Consider the following 18544-nt stretch of genomic DNA (forward strand, 5'->3'; position numbering starts at 1 on the left):
GGTAGACAGGAAAGACCTTTCCCCACCTTTCATTAGCTGCATAGACATGTTTCAAGTGTAGACAGACAAAGGGAGAGGTCACTGAGGTGGAGAGAGAGTGATAGAGAGGGATCTCAGCCGAACAAAGAGGAAGAGGGACAAAAACAAAGTTGATCTAGGACTTAGTGATATGAGATATTTGGGACACAAACTAATTCTTCAGATGTTGTTTGAGCAGGTGAAAACTAAAATCTCCTCCCACAGCAGAAGTTACTCAATGTACTTTGCAAAAAATGTTGTTTACCTTTATTTCTATGAATGTTTTGTAAGCTAATTTGTGCATTTGTATAACATGGGCATGTTTCTAAATGTTCAGGAGGCGGAGGAGGCAGAGAGCCCGATACGCAGCATCCGGGACAGCGGCTACATCGACTGCTGGGACTCTGAGCGCAGCGACTCCCTCTCCCCGCCCCGCCACGGCCGCGAGGACTCCTTCGACAGTCTGGACTCCTTCGGCTCACGCTCACGACAGACCCCGTCGCCGGATGTCCTGGTCCCCCGCGGCAGCAGCGATGGTAGGGGAAAAAAAGGGTTCATTCCCATTTTGCCCCTTGCCCATTTCGCCCCTTTCCCATTCCGCCCCTGCCCCATTCCGCCCCTTTCCCATTCCGCCCCTGCCCCATTCCGCCCCTGCCCCATTCCGCCCCTGCCCCATTCCGCCCCTGCCCCATTCCGCCCCCTTCCCTTCTGATTCAGTACTGGCTGCTTTGTTTGGGTGAATTGTTGTGTTCTGATATAGTATATAGATAAATGAGGTGCATTGTCCTTGCAGTGGTGTTGTAATAAAGCATGTTGTTTTCCTCGCTGTGTTTTCGCAGGACTACACCCAGTGCTAGTCAAAGGCTATTTGAGATAATAAAGGGAATGATCTCAGTGCAAAGCCTGTTTGAAAGCTAAGCTATGGCCATTGTTTCATTCAGCTATATGTCTTGTGAAAGGGAGGACATTTAGTACAAGAGCTGCTGTTTTTTATTTTTATGTTGTCAGTTACCATTGAATTAATCCAGAAAAAGCGACATGCTCACCATGAATCTTCATTTTTTCTCTGTGTGTCAGTAGCTATCAGTTTTCCAATCACACATATCTAATGTCAATCTGCGATGGAAAAAACATGCATGGGCCTCGCTGCTGTGACATCTGTTTTGGTTTCAAACACATTTCAGTTATGTAATGTTAACACTGCCAACATGACAGTTGTCAGGTGACGCAAAACAGAAGACATTTAATCAAATTGCCCTCAGGGAAACACTTTTCACTTAAACATTTTATGTAGTTGAGAAAATAAAAGTGGCGAGAGGTTTGTGTCCTTGAGACGAATGAATTTAATGTGCTTTAAGTTTAGTTTGAGCATCAAATACAGTACTATTAAAACTGAACAATACATTTGGGAGTGTTGATAACGGATACAAGCGGCCGAGATGGGTTTTCTCCGCAGGGTGGCTGGTGTCTCCCTTAGGGATAAGGTGAGAAGTTCAGTCATCCGGGAGGGACTCGGAGTTGAGCCGCTCCTCCTTCGCGTCGAAAGGAGCCAGTTGAGGTGGTTCGGGCACCTAGTTAGGATGCCACCTAGGCGCCTCCCTAGGGAGGTGTTCCAGGCACGTCCATCTGGGAAGAGACCAAGGGGTAGACCTAGGACCAGGTGGAGGGATTAGGCCTATATCCCTTCGCTGGCCTGGGAGCGCCTTGGGATCCCCCAGTCAGAGCTGGTTGATGTCGCCAGGGAAAGGAAAGTTTGGGGCTCTCTGCTGGAACTGATACCCCCGCGACCCGACCACGGATAAGCGGGAGAAGATGGATGGATGTTGATAAGAGGAACTGATCTTTAGATGCTTTTAGTTTTTTTTACTTTAAGAAGCGACCTGCCTACCACACCTGTACTTTTCTTCCATTGAACAGTAATTGTGTGTGTGCGCGAATGCGAATGAATGCCTCCGCCATGGTGCGTGTCCAGCCGTGCAGCCTCATAGTGTTTATGACACGAGTGAGAGGAAGAGGTGAATCATGCGAGTATAATAGTGAGGCAAAGAAATGTGTTTTCAGGATCTATTGCTCTTTTTTTGATCTGACACTTCACTGACACATTCCATATAGGGATAGTTCCTCATCTTGGAAATATGTTGCCTTATTACACCTCTTTATCTTGACTGTTAGAGGCTGTGGGGACATTGCTTTAAATGACAGATGTCTGCCTCAATGCATTGTCCATAAGGATAGGAGATCTGCACCCAGGTGCACATTGTTATACAGTGTCTATAGAAGTGTGTGTTGCTTGTATAACGATATTGGCTTATCTAATTAAATGCATTCAAAATTGGAGCCTCTCAATTTCCCATAATAAGTTGAGCCAAGACATGCAGGAACTGCAAACAGCCGGCAATTAGTTTTGTGCTTTCTGCTGAAATCAAAAATGGAGTCAAAAATAGATTTTGGCTGCATTTAAAATGCCAAGCCGACCATATGCTGTCATAGAAAGCTTTTCATTGCGACGCTTTATTTGAATTTGACCCTTTTTAAATTGTAATGACAGCCTATAACATTTTACAGAAGTCGTCACAAAGCTTAAAGTACGTTTCATCTCTGAACTGTGGGAAAAAAACAGAGTGAGGCAGAGCTTCCTGTCAGACTGTTTTTGTTTGGAGGGAAGCTCCAAAGTCTTAGTTTCTGTCACGAGCAGTCTAACTAAAAACCTTCTGGAAGTTGAAGTGTGCCTCTCTCGTATTGTTATACGTCCGTGATCTGTAATTCAGAAAATTAGAAATATAAAGGCGTGGCAAGGCTTACCTAAAATAACTGAATGACAGCGTATATTTAAGTGACTTCTGAAATGCTTTGAACACCACAGACATTCTGAAGTTGGAATTTCCTTCAGGCTTTTTCATATCTGCTGTCAGAAGGTCTTTGTGGTACTATATGGGAATAGGTTATGGAGAGGTTAGTATGTCAAGATCCATATTTTCAGGCCCATGCTGTTATTGAGGGGTTTCATAGTGATCTGATCAGAGCCAGGAGGCACACACTGGAGAAGTGAGAACGGGACAACAATGCAGTAATCATCCCATCCCAGGGTACTCCAAGTACTCCCAGAACAAGAGCGTCCATTTATGAACGTGCACACAAACTCAACTTTTTTCCTGCTCTGACCTTTTTCAGACAAAGCCCTTTCACTATTCAGCTCTGTAAAGTGACTTCACTCTGACAGTAATTAGGGGACAAGGAGAAGAGTTCGATCCCTGAAAGAGATTCCATATTGCAGATGCTCTTTAGTTACAGTAGATGGATACAGCGTCGGTGGGCGAGACACTTTTTGCTTCTGGTGCTGCTGTAGTACAACCTGTCCTCCTCTTGTACAATTGTTGGAGGGCAACACCCATCACTAGTAAAAGACCGCTTGAAACAATAAACAGAGTTATGCTTTTCAGGGTTTTTCTAAAGTCCTGCCCACATTCTGCAAAATGTTCTCATACTTCTGCCCTCACATCACATGCCTCGGGACTCACAGCCAACGATAAGATGAATTCACAGCAAGGTTTAAAATGCACATGCACCGAATAACAATTAACATTTAAATATTGTTTCTTGAAGCTCAACGTGAATTTGACAATTCCTCTGTTGGGCTTTTTCTTGCTTTCATTTTCAATTTTTCTTTACAAATAATTATAAGGTGTCTGCTAAAGGTAGGGTAGGTAAGGATGGAGAAACCAGCTCGAGTGCGCTAGAATTTGAAAATACACAACCGGAAAAAATCTGCCTCTTCCTTCAGACTTCCTTATAGAGCCCCTCCTCCAACACACACGAACGCCACATGACCAATGAGGGCACGAGATAAGTTTGTGCACAGATGGAAGGCTGACAGGCAGGTAGGCCATCCAGTTACTTTAGCCGGGCCGGCTCAGATGATTGGTCGTGCTTTTTACAGCGCCATGGCTTCCAGAGATGACATTTTATTATGTATTTATTGTCAAAGCATTTCATGTATTCATTGCTATCGGGATGTTAAGAGCATTCCATGGAATATAACACGTGTTTCTGAAGTGAATTACCTACCCCACCTTTAAGGTTGGGGAATAGTACATTGAATATGGTTTCCAATCCAAATGTTATAGACTCGAATCCTTTTTTGGCTGGGAAACATGTAGAGCAGGGATAAAAGATTGATTACCATCAGAGCCATTTGGATACAATATTCTAAATGTAACCGGCTAGAGAACCAATGTCTTTGTTGACTCAGTATAGACAACATCCGTCCAAGATCACTCACTATTTTTAAACTCTTCCATACTTTTGCTGTACATTCTGCCGGGAAAAATCTATGTCGCATAATGAGAGAAATTTGAAAAAGCGTGAATGCTTGCACAGAGAAATTGTTGTCGTTTAAGATGTTAAGAGTATCACTATCACTCCTCCTCTAATGTTACAGCCTTCTAGTCACTGCAGTGGATATTGAAGTGGACTCTGTGGCTTTTACACTTCCTGTAGTATTACTGCATGTTGGTGATTGTTGATGTAAATAGGTTTCTGTGAGTCTCTGGTACAGTATGGCACTGACCCATGAAAAACGTTCCCTCAAGCTTCAGTGTTACCAGATGTGCAGAGAAAGCAGATCACTCCCTAAAGACATGTGTTGTTCCTTAAGGACGGATTGACTTGGATGGTAGAGTCACTCATGTTTCCAATTGATGGGCTAAGAGTCATGATTGAACCGCTTATTGTTGAAAGTGCAGATACCCCAAGGCCTCTTTTGGACCTTGATCTGTCAATCTTTTAGAACCACATAAAAATGAATAAGTCTATTGATAGAAAGGGAGCTTTTTACAAGTGTAAAATGTCACGTTTGTTTCCACCTAGAGCTGCAGCTGCATCCACATGTATCTCTTCAGAACTAAGGGAAGATTTTACGGTTTAGATCTGCTATAAATTGTGGGTTGATGCATGGAAAATATATAGAAATTCAGGAGGTCATATGTTGAGTTTGCATGCATCCAAAGGGAGGGGGATTCCAGTAGTACATGTGCTGAGCATCTTGGAGAGGAATTTAGAGAGAGATTGGGTAAGCAAGGCTGCAGGTATCTATTTGTAGTTTTTGAAATGGGGTTAACATTTGTGAAATGCGCCCTAATGACGTATTCCCATGTATGCTGTTGGCTATGGGATTTGTCCTCATTACTCTGTGCTGTCTGTACTCAGAAGATCACACATGAACATCTGCAGAGGAATTTAAGACTCATTGGTAGGGAAAGTCCTTGAGCGGTGCACTTGTGCAGCTCCAGGTGTTGCCGCTGATATTAAAAGCCCTAACAATATGTTTCAAATGGGATGCAGACAGACAAATAGAATCCTTCCCAACTGTAGGCTAGAATGTTGTGAGCAGGAGCTGTACATTATACATTTTGTGATGATTTATTATTATGTTACTTGCTTTGTTTCATAAAAGTCAACCTGCTTGGGGGTGATTTATGTTGAGCCGCTGGAATGCACTGCATACACTGGAACAGCACTTTAATGTTGTGCACGCCTTAATATGATGTAGTTAACGGCTTAGGGATAAATAAAGCAATATTAATATTCAGAGATTAGAAATCGTAATCAAATTATTGATTTGTCCCCCTCTCTTTTCTTTATTTTCAATTGACACATTTTATTATTCAGAAAGTGAATAGATCATATCAGACAGACACTTTATATATATATGCTTCATCAGGAGTGCAGATATATTTCCTCCCATCTCCCCTCAACAGGCCGCGGCAGCGACTCAGAGTCCGACGGCCCCCCCCACAGGAAGATGCCAGACGTGCGTAAGGACGACATGTCGACACGGCGGACGTCCATCAGCGAGCCGCGCACCGCCATGCCCTTCAACCAGTACCTGCCCAACAAGAGCAACCAGAGCGGATACGTGCCAACGCCCCTCCGCAAGAAGAAGAACGACAAAGAGGACGGGGCGCGCAAGAGCTGGAGTACTGCGACCTCACCTGTAGGGGGAGACAGACCGTTCAGGTGAGTCTAACTGCTGCAGTGATTAGAAGTGTACATAAACAGTCATTTATTTGGGTTACTTTAGATATTTAAATACAAGTCAAGTCTAATAAAGTAAGTATATACACCAAGTGTATTTTTTTATCTGATGGATAAAGTATTCTTGGCATTTCTGCTATAAGAATGATTTTGACATAAGGGCCTTGTTATTTAAAGAGTTGTGCAGAGCATTTGACATTAGGTTTGTTCCTGGATGCTGCAGTTGGAGATCAAGGGCAGTGTAATTGCATAATGAACTGATCATTTGGTGACGAATCCAACCATTACCTTGTTATAGCTTGAAATTGATTTGCTGCAGATAACAAATGTTTTAATTAAAAGTTGTCACAAATGTTCTGGTAGAGAATTCCACACATTTCTGCTTGCAGCTGAAAATGCAGTTTCAAGCCGACAATGCTTCCTTCATGTTTTGTGAGTTCACATTAGCGTGAGAAATTCTAACAAAGAAATTGAATATGGTCGAAAGTTGACCATGAAGTTATTTATTTTAGAATGTGGGAAATGTGTCTTTACAGTATTGATATAACTGATCACAAAGAAAGAATGTAGATGTTGGGAAAAAAAGCACGTTTATTATTTACGAAGTCTAATACCCACCAACATCTTTTTGAGTCTGTGTTGTTTATTGATATTGCAAGAGAACGTCTCACATGGGAGTGGCTAATGGAGGCCAGATGTGCTTTTTCATTCGTTCCGATTGAAGTGAAAGTGTGAAATCTACTACATAAAAAAGTAGATTAAAATCTGACGGTCTTATTGGTATGCATTGGTTGACATGTGCTGAGATTTCATTTATATTCTTTTAATCATTTATTGCCAGTGGCTCTCACTGTACAAGTGTCACATTTCTGCTGGTTTAGTGTATTAGTGTATGTGCTTTGATCTGTTTCAGTATCAGTGTGTTAGTGGTCTGTGTGTAGCGGTAGAGAGTGTCAGATTTTGACTCAAAGTCGTTTTTGAAGGAAAACATTTGGAGGTTTGGATTTATGTAGTTGTAGCTTAAGATCTAAAATAATCAATTAAAAGCTCCTCATTTGTCTTAACCGCATGTTAAGTGCAGCCATAGGTGTGTGTGTGTGTGTGTGTGTGTGTGTGTGTGTGTGTGTGTGTGTGTGTGTGTGTGTGTGTGTGTGTGTGTGTGTGTGTGTGTGTGTGTGTGTGTGTGTGTGTGTGTCACCCAGTGTGAGTTGATGATATGTCATTCATTCTCCCCTTGTAACTTTATCCATCATGTACAAATGCACGTTTTCATTGATTTTGGCCATACTGTTTTGTGTGTGTGTGTGTGTGTGTGTGTGTGTGTGTGTGTGTGTGTGTGTGTGTGTGTGTGTGTGTGTGTGTGTGTGTGTGTGTGTGTGTGTGTGTGTGTGTGTGTGTGTGTGTGTGTGTGTGTGTGTGTGTGTGTGGTGTGTGTGTGTGTGTGTGTGTGTGTGTGTGTGTGTGTGTGTGTGTGTGTGTGTGTGTGTGTGTGTTGTAACAGTCTAAATGAAGCCCCTAGTTTAGAGGACAGACCTGTAGAGTCCCCCTGCCCGACCCTTGACCCCCAGATACAGATTCAGAAGGTGAAGCAGACTAAAAAGGACGAGGATGAAGGGGAGCAGACTGCTTCCACCCCTCGTGTTGAGATCCATGTGAGGAGGAGCAGTGAGCCTCTGCCCTATAGCCTCCCCCCGCCCCGAGCAGAGCCCCGCATCGACACTGTGCCTTGCCCGTTGGTCTCCTCTGAGCAAAGGTCTTCCCCTTGATTCCTGTTTTAATCAATACCCCATATCAGCTGCCTAGTTCCCCTTTGTTGACATGGTTCTGATTCATAGTCCTGATTGCTCTAAATCAACTTAATCTAATAGATAATAGACTGCCATATAGAATCTAACATTATAAATTAGGTTTTCACATTTTCTAAAGATAAATTCTTATTTTCTTTGTGTTTTTATTTTTACACTTATAGGGGAACTCTCATCAATGTCCCTTTTAGAGGTCTCTTAAATAGTTAATAGCTGTTTACATCTACAAAGGGCGCTGGGTAAAGTCTGATAAATTGCGTGAGGTGATCACTTGAGTCAGTGTTGGTTATAGTTCAACACCTTAAAAGGGACCTATCAGGCAAAATGCACTTTTTGATGTCTTATATACATAAAGATGTGTCCCCGGTGTGTCAGGGAACTCATGCAGCGTCAGAAAATAAAACCCTCTCTCTTTTCCTCCGTACCCAAACCTCTAAAAACGGGGCTACAACGGAGCTGATCCAGATTTGCGTCCGATATGACGTAATATCGAAAATGTAGGCTGGCTTTATACCCACGGCCCTATCAGAAACGTTGCCCAACTGTTTTGGACGTAATATGGTCGGTGTTTACATTAGCATCGCTAACACTCAGAGCTAACCTGTACTGGAGAGCATGTGTGTGAAGAAGCAGGAAATTAAAAGGAACTCACCTTGTGGTATAACCGGCAAGAGAGAAAGCCTTTGAGCTCCAGACTGTTTCAGAAATAATCCTTGATAATCCATGATATGGCGTTTCATCACGGCAGCATTTAGTTTAGACAGTAGCTACCGGGTCCCGCATGAGCTCAGCCCCCTCCTTTTTTATTTATTTTAAAGCTTTATACCCCAAATCAGCACTTTTAAAACAGGAAGTGAAATAGAGGGATATGAGGCGTGGCTAGAATGGGTGATCTGTTTGGTATTTTGAGCAAAACACTTCATAGCCATGTTATTTATATATCTGAGACCTATGCTATTGCCTAAAAATAGCATGATAGGTCCACTTTAAGTTTGTATATTTGAAAAAAAAAACGTGTCGAGTCATAAAGAGTGAGTTAAATAGACCTCTGAAGCTCACTCCTCGTTTCTCCTTCACGCTAGATGATCAAAATTACATCAGTGACTACGAGCATAACACAACAATATGAACTATCACCAGTCATGTTGCATTGTGGGTAATGTAGGAGCCAGGTTCAGACCAGGAAGAGGTATGCGTGGTATAAGAATATTTAAACGATTTCTCTGGTGCTTCTGCATCGTTTTTCAATAAGACTGCAATGCTGAATATGTGAGGAATGATTTAAATGAATACAGTCAGCAGGCTACTCTCTTATTGCAGCTGTGCTTTTGTTTTAGTGAAGGGTCAGCTCACCTGTACTATAGGGACATGTAGCCACACAGGTAATTTCAGCTTTGTGTGCAAGTTGTGAGACACACACCTGCATCATCACACAGTGAATGTGAATGGAATTTGTTCAACTGAAAACACTAAAGAGACCTCATCAGCAGCTCTTCTGTCCAAAAACAATGTCCTCAGTTAATTGGGGTAATCTGCATGCCTCACCACGAACAGTTTTTATCACGATTGTTTCTTTGGTACAAAATAGTTTCAAATTCACAGCTTGTGTTTTCATCCAGCACTTATCATCTTTGGCTCTACCATTACCAGACCAACATAACAGAGAGTCAGCAAGAGTTTAACATCTGAAACAAAGGGTCTTTATACAGCAGTTGAGGCTATTGTGAGCTGTGAATATACAATTCTGCTATATGTCCCTGTGCTGAAGGCAACTATGATGCATGACTACAATGTTGCTGTCTTGAAAAATCGCAGTTTAGGTCTGTTGTGTTTTTTTTTTTTTTTAATCCTGCCCTTTCCGCTGTTATTTCCTGCTCCAGCAGACGTTTCATTCACCGTCCTGTTGGACAGTTGTTAGCCTCACTTCCCCAGTTGTTCCAGATTTTCCTGGCAGGGATGATACGGCATTGATTTGGTTGTCAGCGAATCAGGGGAGTGAAATTAATGCTCAAAGGAAATCTGACATGTGTTTATCTGCAATCCAAGGAAAAGAGGGGTTTCTGGATGTTTCAAAAGGCTTTGATATTGGCTTCTTTAGTTGGTAACAGCTCATATTTTGTAGCTCGGAGAAAACTGATGCTGGAATTTATGTGTTTCAGTGTTGCCAGGAGTTGATCATTTGTTTTAACCGGTTATATAACATCAACATATTTGTTTTGGTAGACGTCTATCAAAGGTTGTATTGACAGGTTTTTTTTTTTTAAACACACGAGTAAGACTTCACACACCTTCAAATATAAACTCGGCAGGTTAACACAAACGGGTACTTTATGGTGTACACACACACACACACACACACACACACACACACACACACACACACACACACACACACACACACACACACTCACAGGGAACATGCTACCCTCCCTCAGGATGTAAGGAAATGAGGCTTTCTTCCTTCCTTGACCCTGAGCAGGCTGGGGCTGAAGCTTGGCCTTTTCATAGCCTTTCTCCCCCTGCCATGCATGCTGGGAATTTATAGTCCAATAATAAGCCTCTCAGAAAGTGGCTGTTCATCACGGGATGACAGAAAAACAGTGTTGAGAGAATTATACTTTGGCTTTTTGACTCCAATTTGTTTGTCTGCTGAGAAGGGATTTGTGAGCATGCTATGCTATTGTCTCAGATTTATGTCTTTTAGAAAACCCCTCCATTTAAGCTCCTCCAGAGGAATGCTGTCTGGTGATGATATAGGATGATAACCAGGCAGCAGTGCATTTTAGTTTGCTTTGCTTTCTGCAGTACTCCAGCTCGCTCGTGCTCGGAGGAATTCTTCCACCATTCGACGATTCCGGCGGCTAAATCTGCGGCAGTGAGCCCCGTCGCCTCGGGGAAACATCCACCTGTGAGCGAGCCGGAGGAAGCGGCTGTGAGGAAGGGAGCCGCTGGTGTGCCGTTGGCCGCAGATGCAGAGAAACAGGTCGGCCAAACGCTGACCTCTCCCAACACCACGAATCCCCCGCACTTCCTTCCTGTGCCCGCTGCCATGGTAACAACCGATACAGGCCGGCGGAAGGGACGGGCACTGAGCGAAAGTGGCGACCCAAAAGAAGGAAGCACTTTGTCGGAGAGCGGTCTTCCTGCAACGTGAGCCCCGTCCAGCAACTACACTACATTTCAATCATTTCCACTGAGTTGAACTTAAACTACTATATGCAACTTTAAAATCAAAAGATCTTGTATTCAAATGACTGTTTTGAATACTCAATCTTAGCATGCAACCTCGACTGCACTGCTCCTTTCTGAATGACTACCGAAAGATTGCATGACTTTCTTTCAAATGAATGCAAACTTGTATTATTTTCTAAAAAGCAACTGTTATTGTACAGAGAATGCATGGAAACTGTGAGCAATTTGGATTTTATTCTAATTGCATTGCTTATTTTTGGTTATTAAGGAATTTGGAGAAAGAGAAACTTTTGAGAATGTTATTTTTCATGAATCTTTCTGGAGTCCCAAAAAGGAGTTAGAAATGGACTCAATTTGATCCAAAAATGATTTGGCCGTTCCTGAATGCTTAAATGTATTTAAATCAATTCCATAAATATCCCTCAAATACCATCTTTAAAGCAAACCCCACTTTATCACAGGCTTTCATCTTCCTGTAAAACATATGGCGAGTGATCATTTTACTGCAACAAACCAAATGGCAGATAGCCATCTTAGAAATAAAAAAAGTATCTGGCCCTGATTTAGCAAAGCTTCTATTAATTTAGTCTCCTTGTTCTCTTGTGGCGAGAAACCACAGGCCACGCTTACTCTCACACCCCTCCAACATCACAGAGGCAGCTACATAAATAAAGCATGTGTGAAGACCTTTAGCGGTCGCAGCCCAACATACCGGTGGTAGTCACAGACAGAGGATGTGCGCTGTCTGATGGAGGTTGCATGTGCTTTTTGTTTCTAAAAGCTAAGTGTCAGCTGCATCAGAGATCATTGCCATATGCATCTGTCTTATGCTAGCAGTGTTTTGGTATGCAGGGATGTGTCTTCTGCTCTGGCTGTGTTATGGTTAAGACTGCCCCCTTGTGCCTGGTTTAAGGATCTGAGTTAAACCTGACACACCTCAGTGCTTGGTTACAAAACCAGAAGGGGCACTTGTTTGAAACATTTCTGAACAATTCTGTATGAAATCTGTCATAACTAACTCATTGTCAGCTGTGATCACAGATATGTAACTCACTAGCGATTAAATATCCCATCACTGTGTCTGATATCCACATGAGTGAATGCTGATTGTCTCTTTTGAGTGTACTTGTATTCATTTGTGATTGTGTTCTCTGCCTTCTGTAGATTCAGCCGCACACACAGTGTGTCAGATGACCCACAGTAAGTTGTCCATTTAGCACTCAGACACTCGGCTGTTTGGCCCAGCCCTGCTACGCACTGCAAAGCAAAGCCCGCTCAATAATCATTCTGTCGTCTATCGAGTGTTACAATGTCCTTTATGCAAGTGGAAAAAATCTACCAAACGTTAGAGAAATGTTAAGAAGTTTCTCAAAGCCAGTGAATGTTTTTCTGGTGGGGTGGTTTTAGTATCATTAAAGGTGACATTCATGCAAATTCTTTATATTTTTATATTCAACCATCTTTTAATTGTAGAACTTACGAGATTGTAGTGCATTGCCACAGAAGTGTATCTTGCCAGGGTAGGAAATCCTCTTAAAATGGCCCTCATGTGATACTTCAATTCTCTACTGAATGTCATTAAGAAGTGCTTTCATTTATCTTAGCAGCTCAGCCAATAAGAGGCTCCAGTATATGATCGATGTATCTATACAACCCCACTGAGTGAAATAACTAGATAATATTTCTAGGCAAAGACTGTAATGTATACATGGAGGTGAAAATGGCAGTAAGTGCAGTCAGCCAGGGCTTATGTATCATAACATTTGTTAGGAGATGATCTGATTTGACTCGGGATAACTTTTTTTCTAATTGTCTTTACACGGAAGACAAAATTCCTCAAATTAAGCAGATTTTTCCTACTTGTTTGAGTCAAATAATAAGTTAAAAGACTGTACCATTACCGTGTCAAACAATGTCCATTTACCATTAACTTGATCTGAAATATCAAGAAATGTAGTTTTTACTAAATGTAGTCACATGTCTTTCCTGCTGGCAACAACCATTTCCTCTCGGATGTATTCAAAGTGCCTGCTGTAGTGTGTGTGTAGAGAGGACTACTAAACTGTGCTGCTCCGACATCATTAGTGCTTCTGCCAGCTGCATGTAACGCAATCATTTCAACCGCCCTCCTGACACCCTCTCCCTTACAGGATGAATTATCATGTGATCTCATTTGCTAATGTAAAAAGTGCAGCTTTTCATGTAGCAGAAGTGGTTCATAACATGGTGATAACACAATTGTTTGTTTAAAAGTTTTTGATTGACGTCCCATTGAGCAAAATTTTTTTTTTTTTAAACAAGTAACATGTCAGTCGTCTATTTGATTGAAAACACTTCTGCTCACAAGTTGGTCCATCACAATCAAAAAAGGCTGCACTTTACTGTCTTCTCTGTAATCTAGAAATGAATGCTCTAACATTACTGACTGCACAAATATATAAAATCAGTGTGAACTGTCTGTGACACTTCTTTGAATGTATGAAGACTGTATGGTTGTTGCATCTCATACACTCACATCAGAATGCTACTTACAAACTACCTGCAGCTGATATGTTCTTTAAGGTCTCACTAATTGATCTAATGTATTGAATGTCCTGTGGAACAAATGTGTGAGCGTGAAATGAAACGACGTGGGAATATTCAAAGGAACAAACTAAAGGAAATTGCTACTGCTTGAGAGAATTTTGAATGTTGTGTTATTTCTAAGATATTAATTATGCCTTGGGTGAGCATGAGGACATGAGGACAGGACTTGAAATGCTTCTTAAAAAGACACATCTTGTTTTGTTATCTGTACAGAGCCATTGGTTATTTTCCTTATAATGATGGAATGGTTAAACATATGTATGGTGGATCATGATACAATACTACTACAACATAACCAATTGTTTGCCATTGCTTAGTCTTGGAAAAGGTAAAGGCAACATAGAAGTCCCGCCCATCTACTTCCGACCCACGGGACCTTATTTTGGAAAAAGTATGTATTGAAGTCAATGGAGAGAGAAAACGTATCTTTCGATCCCGTTTGAATTGTGCCACGAATTACACATATGATGTTTGTCAATCTTAAAAAATCATTTCCATGTCAAAAAAATCACAGTTTGTCGTAAAACTGTTGAAATATAAGACTATGAAAAATACGCAACTAGAAAGACTACAAATCCCAGAATCCCGGTCCCGCATGCTGGCTCTTACGGAACCGACTAACTCCCCTTGTGTGTATGTACAGCTCTCAACGTGCCGAGACTTGTAGTGATTTTCACCTCTTTTAATACTTTTCGCCTCATTCTGAAAGAAAGAAGTGAAATGTTTCAACGTGACGGCCGTCTGGGTGTGTGGTGCGAGACGGGAGATGTAGTTCATTGAGCGGTTTCACAAAAAAAAAAGTGTTACTTCAGTTTTACGGCACATTTTTATTTGTTTGACTGGCAAAGTTATCTTTTAAATTGACAAACATCATATGTGTAATTTGTGGCACAATTCAAACGGAATCGAAAGATAATCGTTCTCTCCCCATTGACTTCAATACATACTTTTTCCGAAATACGGTCCCATGGAGCTCCCCCCGGAAAGGGAGGGACTTCGCCTCTCTATAGTACAATGCACTCAAGGACATTTAGAGAACTACTAGCAGACTATCTACAGTAAATACAAAAAAAACTATTGTACTCTGGTCAACGCATGATTTTTAAAATCCCTGTTCTCTGTCTGTCCCCCTCCTCTCCTCAGGAGTGTGAGTATGATTGACATGCGAGATGAGGAGGAGGCCATGTTGCAGCCCCACAGTCAGGTGCGTCATGAACTGATGCTCAACCAGTACAACGAGATGAAGGAAGAAGACGACCACTGGCAGGATGTGAGTGGCTCAGATTTTTCGTTCTGCATTACGACTACAATTGTCTCAAATGCACAGTTTGATTTTATTGCACCCTTTGTGTCAGTAGTTTATCAGACAGACAGACAGACCTACAGACAGACCTACAGACAGACCTACAGACGGACAGACCTACAGACAGACCTACAGACAGACCTACAGACAGACCTACAGACGGACAGACCTACAGACAGACCTACAGACAGACCTACAGACGGACGGACAGACGGACAGACAGACCTACAGACAGACAGACAGACAGACCTACAGACAGACAGACAGACAGACAGACAGACAGACAGACCTACAGACAGACGGACAGACGGACAGACAGACAGACCTACAGACAGACAGACAGACAGACAGACAGACCTACAGACAGACGGACAGACAGACAGACAGAAGGAAGGACAGACCTACAGACCAGGGTTTCCGTTAGCCGGTAATTACTGGTTTTTAGCTGGTAACATTTATAAAAAACGGTAAATTCAAAACCTGCCGCTCAAAATGTCCGATAATAATGCTCATACAAAACTTAGATAACGTATGCTATCCCTAGACATTTGTGACCCTCTCTATCGAAATCTGTCGGAAGTCGCAACGGCTCATTTAAAAAATAAACGTGGATTTGACAGGGAACTTCCTGTTGCCTCCCTGAGGGAATATGACAGGCACCTCTCACTCGCACCCTGCTCTTCCTCAGCGCCGCTCGCCCTCCCTCCGGCTGAAATTATGAATGTGGTGTATAGTAATCATAGATAGCACGGCAGGGTCCGTGAGAGTTGGTTTTCATCTGATTTCAAATAAACAAAGTCTTGGCTTTCAGAATATTAAACTTGTTTCGGCAAATTCAGATGATAAATACAACTTTGAAGCTTCGGCATAATTACAAGCGGAGAACGGAGTAACTTTACGTCACAGCAGGCATAACAACAGCCGGTGTTTCTTCTGAGAGTTTTCCCCGGGAAACGAACAATAGACCTAGACACAAACACGTCATACACATTACACACACTCGCGAGCTTCTGTAATACTTATTATAGGCCTAGTAAACGTTGAAGGAATGTATCAGTTGCCTTCGTGGCACGCAGTTAGATATGGCTAAACAATCCAACATTCACACATTTTTCCTCAAAAATAGCAGTAAGCCTGTCGATAAGCCTACCTCTGAGTCTGACTCTGTGCCTGATGAAGCAACCCCGCAAACATCCGAAACCGCAGGTCCAGCGGTGAAGAAGGCGAGAGTACACTTTAAAGCTGATTGGCAGAAGAAATTCAAATGGCTTCAATGCGAAAGTGTCGATGGAGTGGAAAAAATGTTTTGCTCCCTTTGTGCTAGGTCAGGGAGGAAAAATGGCTTTACCAGAGGATCAACCAACATGAGAGCATCAGCCCTGACAGAGCACAGCCAGTGCCAAGACCATACGTTCGCAGTTCACGCAGGACAACAACAAATGGCTATGAAAAGTCATATCGACAGCGCAAAAGAACAGAGCAGCCAGAAGCTGCATTCCCAATTAAAAGTGGTGTTTCACATGACCAAAAATGATATTCCAGGTAACCAGTTCAGAGGAATGACTGATTTACTGAGGGCAGTAGGGGCTCCTAATTTTGGAACCGATGACGGCATTTACAAGCATAGCGAATCCTTGTGTGACATGGAGAGGGCACTGGAGGGTGTTATTATGAGGCAGCTTGACGAAAAACTTAAGGCCAGTGAATTCATTGGAATCATCATTGATGAGACTGTCAGTATTACAGTGGAAAATAAATTAATCGTATATGCCAAGATTGAAAACAAGGGCAAGATTGATAACTTTTTCCTGGGCAATTACAACTTGCATTCCGGAACTGCGCAGTGCATATATGAGAAAGTGGTGGAGGTGCTGAGAGGGAGAGGAATTGAGCTATCAAAGGTCATGGGCCTGGGCTCGGATGGAGCCAGTGTGATGACAGGGAAACGTGCTGGAGTTGGTGCTCTCTTGAAGAGAGTAAATCCCTTCTTGATCCAGGTGCACTGTGTCGCTCACCGAGCTGCACTTGCAGCTGTAGATGCTGCAAATGCTGTGAGTCAGGTGAGCGCATACAGACGCACTGTGAATACAATCCATTCATTCTACAAGCACTCCGCAAATAGGACGAATCGCCTCCGTCAGCTGACAGCGACCCTAAGCGATGAAGACATGGTTAGTTTGAAACGGCCATGCGCCGTCCGTTGGCTGTCCTTGCATAACGCGGTGCAAAGTGTTAAAAGCAACTGGCCTGCTCTGGTAATGGAGTTGAACAGTGAAAAAGTGAACGGAAATACCCAAGCCCAAGGTATTCAAAATCAGATTCAGCAGTACTCTTTCATTGCTCTCACCCACTCACTGTCTGATGTACTTCCAGTGATGACCAATTTGAGTTTGGTTTTTCAAAAGGAGGACGCCAATCTTAGCAGCATCAGGCCAATTGTGCACGCATCTATCGCAGGTCTTACACAGCTGAAAGATGAGCTAGGCCCAGAGGAGGTGGAATTCCAAAATGATCTCCAAGATGGAAAGTATAGAAATGTGGAAGTGACACATCTGAATGAAAGGTCCATTCAGGCTCACACAAACGTACGATCAAAGTACATTCAGCATCTCATCAATGCGTTACAAGACCGATTCCCCGATGACACTCTGGATCTCATCAGCTCCCTCGACATCCTTCTGAACCCCTCCCGATACCCCCATGCACAGTCTGGTAAGCAATTCTCTCAACATTTCTCTTGGTCATATTCATTGTATCCTATCGGCACATATTCTACAATATATAACTTCTGCGCAGCACCTGACACTCTCTTTATCTCTTGCTAGTAGCTAGCCTACTATTATAGTAGCCTATACAGCGGGCATCCAAATTAAATAATTCCGTCCCAATATCCATCAAATTCGCTCCAATAGTGCTCCTTAATTAAGATGTATTTCTTCCTTTACGAAATAATTTAAATCCATCCAGTTTGTTCCACTGTTTTGTACACTTTTGAGACTTTTAAAACTATTTACCGCTGTGGCATTTCCTGTTGAATATAAACTAGGAAATGGCGCCTATAGTACTACTACTACGACTAATAATAATAATAATAATACATCCTTTCAGCGTTTCAGGAATATGCCAGAGACGCCACTGAAATGGTCATTGCATATTTTGGCCATGAAGTGACTGAATCAGCTGCTGCACCTCTCATCGATGTCAAGCGCGCCCGGCGAGATGCAGTGGCAGTGATGACAGCGCTCCACGGCTATGGGGGTTTAACTTTTGCCACAGCTTGCAAAGTGCTCATTTGTGAGTTCAGCGAGCTGTACCCTGACTGGCTAAAATTGCCTGTGTTCTGCCCGTGTCAAGCGTGCCTGCAGAGAGGGGCTTCTCCTTGCTGAACCGTGTCAAGACATCACTGCGGAGTCGTCTGGAGGAGGAGAGAGTGACGCGGCTTATGCGTATTGCAAGCTGCAAAGACACCTTGGACACGTTTCATTTCAGCTCTGCAGCAGAGGACTTTGCCGCAATGAAAGCAAGGAGAAAGTAAAAAGGGTAGCCTAGGGTAAATGTGATGCCTTTTTTTAAAACGGGCTCCAGATGTTACACGTGTTTTTTTTTT

General features: G+C 42.7%; 1 protein-coding gene across 13 annotated transcripts in view; it reads left to right on the plus strand.

Moving 5' to 3' along the window:
• Nucleotides 1-18544, plus strand: part of LOC117535094 (LIM and calponin homology domains-containing protein 1-like) — a 124665-nt gene that overhangs the window by 82192 nt on the left and 23929 nt on the right. For 11 of the 13 annotated variants that reach the window (XM_034199405.1, XM_034199407.1, XM_034199411.1 and 8 more), the window contains 5 exons: nucleotides 356-554; nucleotides 5775-6033; nucleotides 10662-11006; nucleotides 12213-12248; nucleotides 14778-14904. In XM_034199405.1, the coding sequence (XP_034055296.1) occupies nucleotides 356-554; nucleotides 5775-6033; nucleotides 10662-11006; nucleotides 12213-12248; nucleotides 14778-14904 (966 nt within the window). The remainder of the gene's footprint in view (nucleotides 1-355; nucleotides 555-5774; nucleotides 6034-10661; nucleotides 11007-12212; nucleotides 12249-14777; nucleotides 14905-18544) is intronic. The other 2 variants (XM_034199408.1, XM_034199415.1) reach the window with 2 other exon arrangements.

The sequence above is a fragment of the Gymnodraco acuticeps genome, unplaced genomic scaffold (genome assembly GCF_902827175.1).
Source record: "Gymnodraco acuticeps unplaced genomic scaffold, fGymAcu1.1, whole genome shotgun sequence".
In the NCBI taxonomy this organism is placed as follows: Eukaryota; Metazoa; Chordata; class Actinopteri; order Perciformes; family Bathydraconidae; genus Gymnodraco; species Gymnodraco acuticeps.